The sequence below is a fragment of the Polypterus senegalus genome, chromosome 5 (assembly GCF_016835505.1).
Source record: "Polypterus senegalus isolate Bchr_013 chromosome 5, ASM1683550v1, whole genome shotgun sequence".
NCBI lineage: Eukaryota > Metazoa > Chordata > Cladistia > Polypteriformes > Polypteridae > Polypterus > Polypterus senegalus.
This window is the reverse complement of record NC_053158.1, coordinates 68,379,900-68,395,233: the sequence shown is the minus strand read 5'-3', so window position 1 is coordinate 68,395,233 and position 15,334 is coordinate 68,379,900. Positions and strand designations below refer to the sequence as shown.

Here is a 15,334-nt window from a genome sequence, read left to right as displayed (position 1 = left end):
TCTTCATTGTTTGTTAATTTATTTTTAAAGTTGTGTTTTTTTTAATTATATTTTTCTCAAACAATTAAAAAAAAAAACACTTTATTTTCCTCCCGGGCAATGCTGGGTATTTCAGCTAGTAAGGTCATAAATTTCCAATTTCAAAAAAAGAAATAATCTGAATGTAAAGGAATATAATATTACTCTATCATAGTTCTATAAAATAACACTGGAGATTTTTTTCCATTTAGTTTTTGAATACAATGCCATTTTTAGTCATGTATCTTTTTTTCTTGCATCAAATTGTGAAAAAAATGATTTTGGCAGTGGTCCTAGTTTAATTCATTATTATTTTTCTGTGGCTCCAGTAATATGAGAAAAAACTATGTCTTTCAGATAGCACAAACATGTACTTTGGTGAATCACTCCAAAAAACAATGCAAAAAATATCTGAAATAATTTAATGACTTTTAAGAATTATGTTCACAGTACTATCTTTCACATAAATTGTATAGACAATTCATGTGTTTTGAGTCATGTAACCAGTGTACAGTTACAAACTGTCTAACATTTCATTCTGGTTGTAAGATTTTAGTCCTGACCTGGTATACTAAACAAATTAGTATCTGCCTTTATACCCAATTAGGCTGTTCACCTGTGATAACAACTCTACTCATGCTCTAATCATGACTGTTAATAAAAATATTTGCCAGAAGTAAGGATGTTTTAAACCAGTTTTTTTCTTGAATACCTATTTATTTGTTTGCATATAAATACACACTCTGATTCAATTCAAAAGCCATTTGTCAATTGTCAACTGCACTAAATAGAAGAACAGTGGATAGACAAATCATAAGAAGATTATGAACCCTACACAATCAATGGGAGCGGCAAAAACACAAGTTTGTTGAGATATATCTAACAGTAAAATTATATCTATATCTATATGTGTTACATTGTTGACAAGTTGATATGATTAAAAGCATGGGTCCTTAATCATGGTCCATGAGGGCCGCAGTGGATACAGGTTTTCATTGTAGACAGCTTCCTAACTAGAACTCAGTCCTTGCCGATAATGAAACTTGGTATTTTACTATATATCTTGTTAGAGCTTTCATTCATCAAAGACAAATTTTAGTTACTTTGTAGATCCGAGGTCTTCAGTTACAGTCCTGGAGGTCTGCAGTGGCTGTAGGCTTTCACTTCAACCGCTTTATTAATTAGAACCCATTTATTTACCACTAAAGCAATATGTTTTTTGGGATTAATTTTAGTTAGTGTAGCAGCTACATTTAAGTTTTAATTGTTGCCTGATTCTTTAAATAGAAATTAGTTAATAATGAAATGAAAATAACCGATAAACCAGCAGATCTCTAGCTAACATACTTCCTTTTACACCTGTGTATATGAACCATGAAGTATCTGTCTTAAAAACTGTTTAGAAATAAATGAGAGGGGAACTGGGAGGAGCATTAAGTTCTAAATCTGTTCTCTTCCAGAAAAAAAGCATAATGTTCTCAGAGAAGGAAACTCTACAGTGAAACTAAAATTTCTCTTGGATGAATGAAAGCAGTAATAAGCCAAATAGTTAACTACCAAGTTTCATTATTAGCAAAGAACTGTTTTCTTATTAGCAAACTAGCTGGAAGGAAAACCTGCAGCTACAGGGGCCCTCCAGGACTGTGATTGAGGACCCCTGGCTTAAAATAAGAAGGCTGAAGTTTGTTAAAATATTTTTACATTAGGTTTCAAATGGACACTGAGTAATTTTGGTTTTAATGTGCTAATTTTCTGCAAAAAAGCCATTTTAGTTTATCAACTTACAAAAAAAACTTATAAGAAAATTAACCATGACCATTAAGAAAAATTACTCCATTCTTTTTTCTACAGAAGTAGCCTGTAAAAAATATTTGCAGTGTATAGATATCTGTGTCATATTTATCTCTGTTCCATGCAAAAGTAGACATTGATTTGAAAAACAAATGAAAAATGAAGGAAAAGTAACAATAAAGAGCTCATAGCACCACTGCACACATGTACTGAAATGTTAATAATTTGAACTATGTACAGTAATGTATCATTGATAGTATATACTGTAGAAATACACTAAAATAAGTACTGTTAAGTCACGTGAAAAGTGGTTGTGGACAAACATTGTAACTCCATCATACTCCTTTAATTTTAGAAATCTTCTTAGACTGAAAAGTATAGCAACAATGCAGATGTCATCTTCTCAATACACCTCCTTTATTTATAGTGCAGTAATTAGATTAATGCCCAATAATTTATTTATAGTGTCATTAATACACACGTCTAAATTGTTTTATTCTGCAATATTTACTATAAGGGGCAAGGATTTTATTTTTTTAATTTTCATCTGCATATTTTCAGAAAACATGTACTATAGCAGTTAGATCATATTTACATTGATTATTATTTACATATAGACAGTAAGACTACACTCACCCATTCTGTCAACCTTATATTGTGGAGTGGAATACATTTCCAGTTTTGTTGGACCATTTTCAATGGGTAAAGTCGGCAGGATACCATGATAGTCAACAGGAGTACCATTCACTGTGACCAGCAGGACCTGTTGTACAATATGACAAAAAGCATTTTACACAAAGAGCATCTAAGATATCCATAAAAAGACAATAAAATGGTTTTAAAATAATGAACAGAATGACATTTTAGTTAAGAGTGTTATTAACCTTCCAGGAATTTGACTTAAAATATAGCATAAAAGTTGAGATGTTAGAAGGAGACAAAAATCAATGCTTGGATAGCCTGAATAACATCCTGCTTCAAATCTTCTCAGTATGCCTCATTTTCTTCTGCAGGTAGCTCTAGTTACCATCACTTTATTAACAACACTTTATTAGCTGCACCCAATGTATGAAAATGTCCTATTCCAGGCATCTTTCACATATTCAGTGTTCAGCTTATAGATTTCACTAGGCGTCCAACTTTTTAGGCATCTTTAATACAGATGTTTATGCTTCTTTTGAACCGCTCTCTCATAAATATAGGATTTACCATATTTTTCTTAACTTTGACCAGTCACTATCAAAGAAGCAGTCCTGGCTAGGACTGATGAAGATGTGGGTAGTTACTTCTAAGTTTTATCAGCATATTCTAAGCAATTTACTCCTAGGCAGGGAAAGATGGCAAAAGCAGCTTTCTTTTGGAATTTCAGATCAGGAATAAAACTCATTTATTTAGAATAAATTGTACATTCTTTTTTAGTTTGTGAAAGGCATACCTAATTTCAGCTAAATATTGCACATTAGGCACACCTTTATCTATGCACTTAAAAGCACCAAAAATCATCAGGATAACATCCAAATTGTGAACATTGTCAACTAGTCCCCATCTTACCAGGTCATATGATTTGTGAGTGCTCTATAACCAAACCATTCTGACTTAAATTTTTTGCATTATTTGTATATCATTTGAACCTAAAGTCACTCAAAAATCCTTAACATCAATATCTGGAGTAAGATTATCTATTGTGGGATTCTATACTATACTGCTTTCACAAGGACTCATTTTGCTTAATTGGAGGAATGTTAATCCACCTATCATAAATCATAGTTTATCTTAAACTGGATCAAATTGAATTATCTCTCTAAGAAATGGTTTCACATTTTTTTTATAATTTGGTACAAATTCAATCATGTTATCAGAAAACAGTTTGTTGGATCTTTTTTTAACCCTGTCCATTATTTTAATTTATATGAGGATTCACATTAGGCGTTACTTGTCCTATAGCTCTCTTTTACAGTTATGGTAATAAGGATATGTGTTTCCTTTTAGTTTGTTATGACAGTATGACGGTGTAATTAAAATAAATGCAACTACTTTAACATGTTTAATAACTAAACATGATACATTCAGTAATGAGTTCAGTAAATGATTCATAGAATACAAATGTTTGAGTATAGTTTGCTTTATGATTTCTTTCAAGATTCTATAATTACTTATTGAAATAAGTACAATGCTGATATGGTGGGATTGCATTTCACTTACTGTATGTTTTGGTGTTTTTAATATTTTATTTACAGTACATACATTTTATTTTTTTTTAAAGTGTTCAAGGAATTAATTGATAGTCTGATCACAATATACTGTCTTCATCAAATTAATAAATGCTGTGGAATTATAGAAAACTAGCCGAAGCCCGCTGTAGCATACGGGGGTGTAAGAATAGGAACGGAAAACGGTGAGAAAGGAATAGGAATTCAGTTTAACAAAGGCTTAGGAAACCACCGTCGCAGTATAACGAAAATAGCAAGGAGCGAAACCAATGCCAATGGTCGAGAGAGTACCTTCCTGTAGCAGGCTACGGAAAACACAGACATATATAGATAGACGGCGCATTCACTGTATTGCCCAGTCGTCACGATAAGTCAGCGCATCCGCCCTATTGCGAGTGGTAAAAGTGCCATTTAAACTAATACAGGTAGACATGGAAACCGGGTTTTCTAATGAAAAAACAATAACGTTTTAAAAAGTATCATTTACATACAACAGATTTTGGCGAATCGCTTACATGCAATTATTTATATCCATTTATACAGTGTCACAGACGGCTGGGGTTCTTACCCGGCCGGGACGCCTAGAAGGTCTGGAAGGTAGCAGTAAAAGCTTCCGGGTCAGGAAGACACAACCACCCTGGAGCAGGAGAGGACCACGGGAGAGGAGGAGAAATTTTCCAACTCGTTGGGACCCGTGGCCACCACCAGGGGGCATCTTAAACGTCCTAGAACCTGGGAGAACATTACTTCCGCCACACTTGGCAAGATGGCGGAGGAACCTGCCAGGGACGCCCAGAGTGCTTCCGGGGCAAAGGACAGCACTTCCACCACACCAGGAAGTTCTCCCGGAAGATCTTCATCAGCCACCTGGAGCACATCTGGGCGGGAATAAAAGGCGCAGCCTCCCAACAATCTGGGAGCTAGAGTCGGGAGAGGGAGCAGGACGAAGCTCCCAGGAAGAGATTGGCGGCCAAGGACTGAGGAAGAGAAGTCTAATACTGGTGATTATTACTGACTGCATTGTGTGTGATGGTGGGACTGTGTTTATTAATGAAAAATAAATGTGTGACTTTTATAAAGATGTGGTCTCCGACTGGTGGTGTCCGGGCAAGTCTCACAACACTAAATGCGTGCGTATCCCATGGTCTTAGAGTTGGTGGGTGGGGCTCTCTGTCTTGCGTGCGCTCTCTGTCTTGCTTGCCCTTAGTTAGAGTTGGCGGGCGGGCTTTGGCGGGCGTGGCTCTCTGTCTTGCATGCACTCTCTGTCTTGCTTGCCCTTAGAGTTGACGGGCGGAGCTCTGTGAGTTGGCGATCGTGGCTCTCTGTCTTGCGTGCTGTGTAAAATCAACGTGGCACAGAGGTGCGTGTGGACTATAGCACAGACGAAAGCGACTGAGGCTGTGTTTGGTGAGTTGTTGCGTGCCTCGACAGCGATGCTGGACTCGGGAGGACGGTTACAGTTGACGTGCGTGGCTCTGTCATGCATATCCCATGACTCGGTAGAAGGGTTAGAGTTAGCGGGTGGGGCTCTGTCGAGCGCATCCCATGGTCTTAGAGTTGGCAGGCTGGGCTATGTCTTGCGTGCCCTCAGTGTCTTGTGTGCCCTTAGTGAATTATATATATATATAGATGCTTCGTAGAGAAGCACTTCTAGAGATTGAAAACTGACATTAACACATAGTCAAACAAGAGCAGTAGTCCCAACGCAAGTAAAAATTTGTAGCTAACGTCATTATAAGCACCCAGTTTCCATTCTATGTTAACAATTGTGGTGTGCTGTATAGATAAACGCAAGAGGATACCGAAGACATATTTTAATACTAGGTTTAAGTGAAATTTTTATATGGGCACAAACTATATACAAAACACACATTAAAAAACAACAATCATTGTGAGTGGTATATAACAAGTTTTGACTACTGATGAATTAAAAAAAAATTCAAGGGCTGGATCTGGCCTGTGGGCCTTGAGTTTGACATTCCGTCCTATAGAATAAAGTGTTGCCTATCTCTTTTTAAATTTATACCCTTCATTTAAAAGTATTAACAGTCTATTTTATTTAGTGGGGTGGTTTTGTCTCCATACTGTATTTTAACTTACTTTGAATGGGTGGCAACAAGTAAAGTCAATTAAAGAAACTGCTTCCTCTGAGACCCAGTGTCCTTCTTCTAAATGCATTCAGTGTGGAACTTTCATATTCTCCTCTTATCTGTGTTGGCTTTTTCATTGGTTTCAGTGTGCCCTGTGATAGACTGGCATCCCATCCAGGGCTGGTTTCTGTCCTGCAGCTGATGCTTCTAGGACAGGCACCAAGTGCTATGACCCTGAAATGTGAAATAGTATATACCAAACTGGACTCTAACAATGCTTTTTCATTTCTAACCACAGATACACTGCATCACTTAACCTATCTGTGATCCAATAATGAAAAACTGATGTAAAGAGCTATGCCTTAAAGCTGAGTTGCCTATGAATGGAAAATGAAATGTTTTGGGTGGAGTTCAATTATGAGGGTATGAAAATGTTAAACTACATTACTACTTTATATTACTGCATTGAAGGATATTCTCTAAATGCATCTGCTTATCCTGCACATTAATTTTGTGTTTATCATTACTGCCATTCCTCTATGTGTTATATTTTTGTATTGTAACTGATTTTGATTTGAAAGGATTCCTTGATAATGGTTTCTATTAAAATCTGACAGGTATACATCAAACCTTCTATCGGTGTTCCATTTTTTACTATTATTTACTGAACAGACCCTTTTATATACTTTATATTTTATTGCAATATATTGTTTATTGTAGAAGGCGCCTTATAGTGACACATTATATTACCAGCACTATATAAAATAAAGTGGAATCCACTGTTTCAACTGCAATACTTTACAGATAAAATTGGTTGCTTTATTCATTTTACAGTGTATAATAGTGTATCTACACTGTTTTACATTAATTGTTAGAAAGAATATTTAATTGTGACTAAATGAAAGACTATAGTATACAGTATAAAGCAAATCATACCTCCAAAACAATTCATGTGTCTTGTTATAAGCCACTTACATGATATTATACCAAGTTTGCTTAAACCTTTTGAGACATGAAAACATTATATTCACTTTACAGTTACGATGCACATAAGCAAGAACATGCTGAACATATACTAACATCAGATGTGTGGTATTCATCCTGAGTCATTGAGAGAAGCTGGAAGAAAAGCAAAGGTTGCAAGACAGGTTATTGATGAAAAGGCACAGCCTGAAGCATTTTCATTTCATTATCCTTTCTAAACAGAAACTATGCTGGCAAGCAGTATTTGGTAAATGTTATTTGTCATGCTGCAGGGCTAAATGCATTTAAATCTATTGTTAAAGCCAGGAAAAATATTACAGTTTATGTTACAGCGCTGTTTCAGTAACACTGCAATCTATAACACTGAAACAATAAAGGCAGATAAAAAGATAGTATGCCTCTGATTTCATATCCCATGTACCCAGGAGTGCTCTAAATAATATGGGTATGTGCTTCTAAATTAGATCTAGCTGTAAAACAAGCACTGGCAGCTCTTATTGTTGATTCAAGTTTTATACAGCAAAACAGTATAATATATCATGGTAAAGTGATTCTAGGTCCAAACAGGCACACAATAATGGGTGATCCTACACATCCAATGTTATAATATTTACATGAAATGAAACTGTAGACTAATCATAAAGAAGGAAACTATGCTGTTTAAATTATATATACATGTTACACATAGCAATGAAATTTTAATTTTTAACTGAGTGTAGCAACTTCAGTAAGGAATGAAAGCATTGGATTAAAGGAATGGTGCAAACGGTTAAGCCAAAAAACAGTCATACTTAAAAATAACTTCTGTCTATGTGTCTCAAAGGTACAGCACTTTGTTACTTTTTAGGTTTCTGATATTTACTTGTGCCCACAGAATTGATATCTCTTGCCTAGCCTTGCTTGCTGATGTGGAAAGAGTTGAACCAAATATTTTAGACAGGTAAATGAAGTTAGCCAATATGTCTCTCTCATCCGTTTCCTACTTTTCTCTCATCTGTTGTATAGCGAGCTTCACGCCACATTCTGCGTTTTTTCTCTGCCGTAGGAGCAATCTGATTGCTGAGATTATCTTTCTCTTCATCTTGCTCTTCTTCATTTTCTTCTTCATCTTCTTCATCCTATAATAAGGGCAGAGATGATGATTTTGAGAATATGTCAATAACTGCAGTAAACCGCTGTGCTTCACTGCACACTATATATTGTACAGTATATTTAACACAGTTGAGTTAAGTGATTTTTCAAGGCTAAGATGTCAGATTTATTATGATTCTTACTAATATTAAAGTTTATCACAGCTTGTTAGTCTAATGGTGAAAAGAAGATCTATATGTGATATTTTAGTGTTAAAGTGAAAACCATAGCCATTAAAGGATGACAGCAGAACAGTTTTAAATAAGGATCTACAGTACAGCAATGAATAATTTTAGAGTGAAAATGTTTTCAGACAATGAATGGTTGGAGCACTGAAAACTAAATAGAGATAGCCAAGTTAAAAACATTAAACTAAAACAAAAGAGATATTTTACATGATACTCCTTGTGTGTGATGAGTACAGAAAGATGCAATATCTAAGAATCAAGAAGCATTGCTTTTGAGGAGAAGTGTAGCTAATAAAAAGAACTGTCACGGACCATGAATGATTTAATGCTAGAAATAAACTTAAAAACGCTTTTGTAACAAGAGATAGAACTAATCTTGAAATGAAACATACAAAAAAACAAACTCTGAAGTTAAATTAGGGATTAATATTGGTGAAACTTCCTGATGCTCTAAGCCAGGGGTTCTCAAACTCAGTCCTGGGGGCCCACTGTGGCTGCAGGTTTTTGTTCCAACCAGATTCCTAACCAGTGACAACACCTGATAACTCTGATCTCATTTAATTAGCTGGCATTATTTATCTTTTATTCTACATTCAGAAAAGCACAGCAGCATGATTTTTACATTTATAAGAAACTTAGAAATATTTCTGGTTTTGCTATGGGTTTAAATGCTTAACTCTCTTTTTATTACATTTCACCCTTTCTCTGTGCAGTTTGCTCCCTTCATTGAATCTTAATAATGACAATTAAAAACTAGCAGAGCAGAAACCCAAGCAAACAACACTCATTTGTGAAAGGTTGCAACTACTTTAGCGTCAGCCCCACAAAGTAGTAAATAACAAATTAATTAAACACTTAGAACCCCTAGAAAAGTAGAATGACAATCAAGATGAAAATACTGTTAATAAAATACATATAACTGCTTAGTACATTTTAATACTTTTGTTTTAACAAACTCAGTTTTCTAATTTGTATATTGTTCTCAAAACAGGGAATCTGGGAAACAACAGTTCACTTAATTAGCACAGGAGTCCTATTAAAAACAGAGGCTGGTTGGAAGAAAAACCTGCAGCCACAGTGGGCCCCCAGGACCAAGTTTGAGAACCCCTGCTCTAAGCAATATGTAGATTTAATTAAAATGCCTACTAAAATGTTAAAATCATTCAACCAACAACTGAAATCAATAATTGTTATTCTGAAAGTCTATAAAGTACTTGTAAGTGTGCAATAGATGTATTGTGTGTATTTCTAATCACTAATATACAAAAAAAAAGCCATATTGTAGCACTAGACATGAAGAACCAGGATATTTATCCCTGGAATAAAGGGAAGAAAAATGTATATGTCCTATTATAGTTCTTATTATATAGGCTTATATAATGGATACAATTATATAAGATGAAATTTAACTTGGAATGTTCAAACTTGGGTTTTCATGTAGCAATTTGTTCAAGGAAGAATTCACTACTGTATGGGCACCAGTACATTGCAGGGCACATTCAAAACATTTAGAGATATCAGACAGTGTTACTACATTATGTCTTTGGTTTCTGAATGAAATTCAGAATTCTAATATATATTGAGCAATCAAGTAAGAACCAATTACCTGCTCAATAGGTTCTTGAAGCCATAGGCGAATTAGTGTTGCAAGAGTGTAGTACAGCACCAACAGCATAATAGGATTGATATAATGATACCATTCCAATTGTGGGTGAACTATCATTCGCCATGTTGTTGAACAATTTGTTTGGATAACAGGTGTAACACCAAACAGTCTGTGGAGAGAGGACAATTTTGGTGTAAAAAGATGTCATGACAATTTAGAAACAGAGTCAAGACAATTGGTATTATTTTTAACCTTTGAACCTGTAAGTAAAAACAAATCTATAACATGTTAAAGTCACATGTTTTGCTCTAAAATGTATTTCATATGTTACATCTATGTAGGATTGCTGTTGTTAACAATAATCTCTATCATTCTATACTATAATATACAATCTGACAATTAATTTCCTTAATCTTCTACCTTGTTAATCACTGGACCATTTCTATAAGAACAGATGTAATCCATGTAATGGAAAGTTAATAAACAAAACACGCCAGTCATTTCTCACTATGTTACAGTCTTTGAAATAGTGGTTGTTTTTTGGGATTTGATGATGGGGACTGATTGAATAATCATATGTCTCCTTGTGGATGACATCAGAAAAGCTATTAAAAGATTCTTTTTACATGCAGGCTGATCCAGAAATCCATTGTTAAATTGTCTGGTTGGGAGAATTTGTGAACAAATCTGAATTGAGAATTTCAGAACAGCTGCCAATTTTCAAGGTAAAATACCTGTATTGCTAATGTGAATTTCCTCAGTTGCTTTTTGCTTTTAGCTGACAACAATACTATTGCTGAACCAAAGTAAATGTGTTTTGCACAATTGTTCTGCAGAGGAAATTGGCATGCACCATTGTTTAGATTGAAGCATTTATATATTTCTGGGTAAATGAGAACAAAAGAGAACAGAGAAGTATGGTCTGAGACTAGTAACTGATGCCTGCTTCTTTTAGGCTTTTTCACCATATCGCTGATCTACAACCTGTAGCAACAGTGGCTTGTACCTGGCCCAGGTTCCCCTAGGCCTGAGGCCTGTAACACTATCAACTCAGGAAATTGCATGATCTTCTTCGTTATCTTGTGCCATTTAAACATTGCACTACCTGCTTAAAGGAGCCAAAAATACACTCTATACACTGTAACCACAAGCCTTGACTGTTTACATGGTATAAGAGACACATTGACTCAGGGATATTCACAATACTGTTGTTGTTCAAATCATTAAAAATCACCATTTCCCAGACCAGTCAGTGATTTTGTGTTCCTTAGCCAGCAACAACTTAACTTCCGTGTTTTTTTTTTTCAAATTCACTGTAGAGTTGCAAAATTTTCTTAAGATTTTGTAAATCTAAAAACCAAAATCTTGCTGTTTCTTAATCAGAATGTTTTGCTGTTACATTCTCGCATGAATTTTATATTAGCAATAGATGTACCCTGGCAGATTTTTATCATGATATTATGTAAATGAATAATGTTAATTGTTTTCATCCACTTAAACCATGTATACATTTTATATTTGTTGGCACATTGGCAATGTGACTATAGCTAAGTGTTTGAAACAAAATAGTTAAGCAGTCCAAAGCACTCGTATATCAAAGTGAATTTCCACATAAGAAATAATGGAAACTCAGATGATTCGTTCCACAACCCAAAACTATTCATATAAAAATGCTAAATACAAAATATAAAGTAAAAATACATAAAACAAATTAACCTGCACTTTACCTTTGAAAAGAATTATGGCTGGTGTGAGTTTCTAAACTCTTGTGGGATTCCACCCAACGGGACAACACGCGGAAGAGCGTCCTAAAGCAATCGCAGTCTCCCAGCGCTGTAGCAGTTCGCTGTAAAAGCGAATCTGAAAAGATCGCTGACATGTTATAAGCACCTGCCGTCGATGGGTGATACAAGAAACAAGGAACATTAGAAATGCACAGGGCACAGTACTGCTTGGCCACGACCCTGCCTGACTGCTGTGTCTGTGTATAGGAGAGTGGCAGATCCCGCTACAATAAATAACCACGCTGTTGCTGCTTCAAGCTGAATAAAGCTGGTGTTGTTAAAGTACTAAGACTCAGCTTCGTGTTTTGAGGCACAAGACGGGGATTCGCACGTCACAGCACACACGTGCGCGCACATAGACACACACACACAGTCACAATGCTGTAGTAAACAGTATACGCTTGTAAGGATGTTGACTATATGAGTGAGGCACTACGACTAAGATGGAGACGGTTGCCCACGAGAGGGAAAGAGAGAGACACACACACACACGTGAGAGAGAGAGAGAGAGACACACACACAAAATTTATTAAAAATTTTAGTTTGTCTTGCAAAACACTCGTAAATCAAGTTACTTGCAAACTGAGGTTCCACTGTATACAGAGTGCTATACAGTAAACTTGTAGGCATCTAAGAAAGTCCTTTCATTAAAAAACTTTTTGTGTATTTTTTTCTTACTTTCAATACGGTTTAGTTCTCACCTAAAAAATAAAATGTATGTTTTTTATTGCAGACTTCTGATAGTGTTAGGCATTATAGGTAATGGCTGAAATAAAAAAAAAATAAATAAATACACTATTACCAGTATCTAGAAAAGCTGGTCATTGAAAAATATGTTTCATGATAATGCACTGTCTTTGTCTATAGTAGTACCTGTATATCTATCCTTATATGACCCAACTATTAATATAGTATACTAGGGAGTTCGCTCCCTGCTCACTTTGCTTGCTAACCACCCGGTCTACGCTACGTGCTAGCCACTTCACGTCTCTGCTGTTCGCGTTGTGAAGAGGTAGGCTGAACACACCTCAAGGAGATGTGGTCGCTCCTCCAAAGCCCCCTCTTAAACAGTGATACAATAGGAAACAAATACAGTTTTTTTTACCTCCTCTTTGCTCGATCAGCTGCTGGCTTGCTGCTGCTGCCATGCCATGTGATCTGCATCTTGCATGATGCTTCAAACATTTAAAAGCCTGTACAGCAGCTATCTTACTCTTTGTCTTTTATTTCCGGTACAGGGTGTGGTTAAAGTAGTACTCTGGTTAAAGAGTATATTTAATTGTATACACACATTTATTTAAGTATTAGATTTATACAAAAAGCTTACAATGTCTACAAATTGATGTACAATATAATAAACAGGGAAGGTTACGTTAGGAAGGGCATCCGGTGTAAAATTTTGCCAAATGAATATGCGGACAACAATACAAATTTCCATCGGCCATGCCCCGCGTTAACAACGACTGCCACAAGTACTGTTAGCCAACTGGGTGCTGGCAGAAATTGGGCTACTGTTGGCTGAAGAAGAAGAAGGGGGGGAGAAGTGTTCGGATGCAGGAGGAGAGGAGGAAGGTAAAGACAGTGGAATTGAGGGTAGGAACTTTGAATGTTGGCAGTATGACTGGTAAGGGGAGAGATTTAGCAGATATGATGGAGAGAAGGAAGGTTGATATATTGTGCATGCAAGAGACTAAAGGGAAGGGGAGAAAGGCCAGGTGGATCGGAGGTAGATTCAAATTGTTCTATCATGGTGTGGATGGGAGGAGAAATGGGGTAGGGGTTATTCTGAAGGAACAGAGTGTCAGACAGAGTAATGATTATGAAGCTGTAAATTGGAGGTGTGATGATGAATGTTGTTAGTGCGGATGCCCTGCAAGTTGGGTGTGTGATGGATGAGAAAGAAGATTTTTGGAGTGAGTTGGATGAAGTGATGAACAGTGTACCCAAGGGACAGAAAGTAGTGATTTAAGCGGATTTCAATGGACATGTTAGTGAGGGGAACAGAGGAGGCGAGGAGGTGATGGGTAGGTATGGTGTCAAGGAGAGGAATGAAGAAGGTCAGATGATAGTGGAGTTTTCCAAAAGGATGGACATGGCTGTGGTGAATATGTATTTTAAGAAAAGGGAGGAACATAGGGTGACATACAAAAGTGGAGGAAGATGCACACAGGTAGATTACATACTATGCAGAACATTCAATCTGAAGGAGTCTGAAGACTGTAAAGTGGTGGCAGGGGAAAGTGTAGTTAAGCAGCATAGGATGGTCTGTAGGATGACGTTAGAGATCAAGATGAGGAAGAGAGTGAGGGCAGAGCCAAGGATCAAATGTTGGAGGTTGAAAAAGGGAGTTTAGGGAGGAGGTGAGACAGGCACTAGGTGGCAGTGAAGAGTTACTAGACAGTTGGGCAACTACAGCAGATGTAGTGAGGGTGACAGCAAGAAGGGTGCTTGGCGTGACATCTGGATAGAGTAAGGAGGAAAGGGAAACCTGGTGGTGGAATGGGGAAGTACAGGAGAGTATACAGAGGAAGAGGATGGCAAAGAAGAAGTGGGATAGTCAGAGAGATGCAAAAAGTAGACAGGAGTACAAGTAGATAAGGCGCAAGGTGAAGAGAGAGGAGGCGAAGACCAACAAAAAGGCATATAATGAGTTGTATGAGAGGTTGGACACTAAGGAGGGAGAAAAGGACCTGTACCGATTGGCTAGACAGAGGGACTGAGCTGAGAAAGACGTGCAGCCGGTTAGGGTGATAAAGGATAAAGATGGAAACATACTCACAAGCGAGGAGAGTGTGCTGAGCAGATTGAAAGAGTACTTTGAGAGGCTGATGAATGAAGAGAACGAGAGAGAGAGAAGGTTGGATGATGTGGAGATAGTGAATCAGGAAGTGCAACGGATTAGCAAAGAGGAAGTAAGGACAGCTATGATGAGGATGTAAAATGGAAAGGCCGCTGGTCCAGATGACATACCTGTGGAGGCATGGAGGTGTTTAGGAGAGATGGCAGTGGAGTTTTTAACCAGATTGTGTAATGGAATCATGGAAACTAACAGGATGCCTGAGCAGTGGAGAAGAAGTGTACTGCTGCTGATATTTAAGAATAAGGGGGGTGTGCAGGACTGTAGTAACTACAGGGGGAAAAATTGATGAGCCACAGCATGAAGTTATGGGAAAGAGTAGTGGAAGCTCGGTTAAGAAGTGAAGTGATAATTAGTGAGCAGAAATATGGTTTCATGCCAAGAAAGAGCACCACAGATGCGATGTTTGCTCTGAGGATGTTGATGGAGAAGTATAGAGAAGGCCAGAAGGAGTTGCTTTGCGTTTTAGTGGACGTGGAGAAAGCATATGACAGGGTGCCTCGAGAGGAGCTGTGGTATTGTATGGAGAAGTCAGGAGTGGCAGAGAAGAACGTAAGAGTTGTACTGTATAGTACAGTATATGTACGAGGGCAGTGTGACAGTGCTGAGGTCTGCGGTAGCAGTGACAGATGCATTCAAGGTGGAGGTGGGATTACATCAGGGATCGGCTCTGAG

The 15,334-nt window shown here is 37.0% G+C and overlaps 1 protein-coding gene across 4 annotated transcripts in view; it reads right to left on the bottom strand.

Moving 5' to 3' along the window:
* LOC120530341 (piezo-type mechanosensitive ion channel component 2) overlaps positions 1-15,334 on the bottom strand; it is a 559,538-nt gene that overhangs the window by 129,628 nt on the left and 414,576 nt on the right. For 3 of the 4 annotated variants that reach the window (XM_039754759.1, XM_039754756.1, XM_039754758.1), the window contains exons 8-11: positions 10,019-10,187; positions 8,077-8,211; positions 7,190-7,228; positions 2,446-2,572 (exon numbers count right to left, since the gene is read on the bottom strand). In XM_039754759.1, coding sequence (XP_039610693.1) covers positions 2,446-2,572; positions 7,190-7,228; positions 8,077-8,211; positions 10,019-10,187 — 470 coding nt within the window. The remainder of the gene's footprint in view (positions 1-2,445; positions 2,573-7,189; positions 7,229-8,076; positions 8,212-10,018; positions 10,188-15,334) is intronic. The other variant, XM_039754757.1, reaches the window with a different exon arrangement.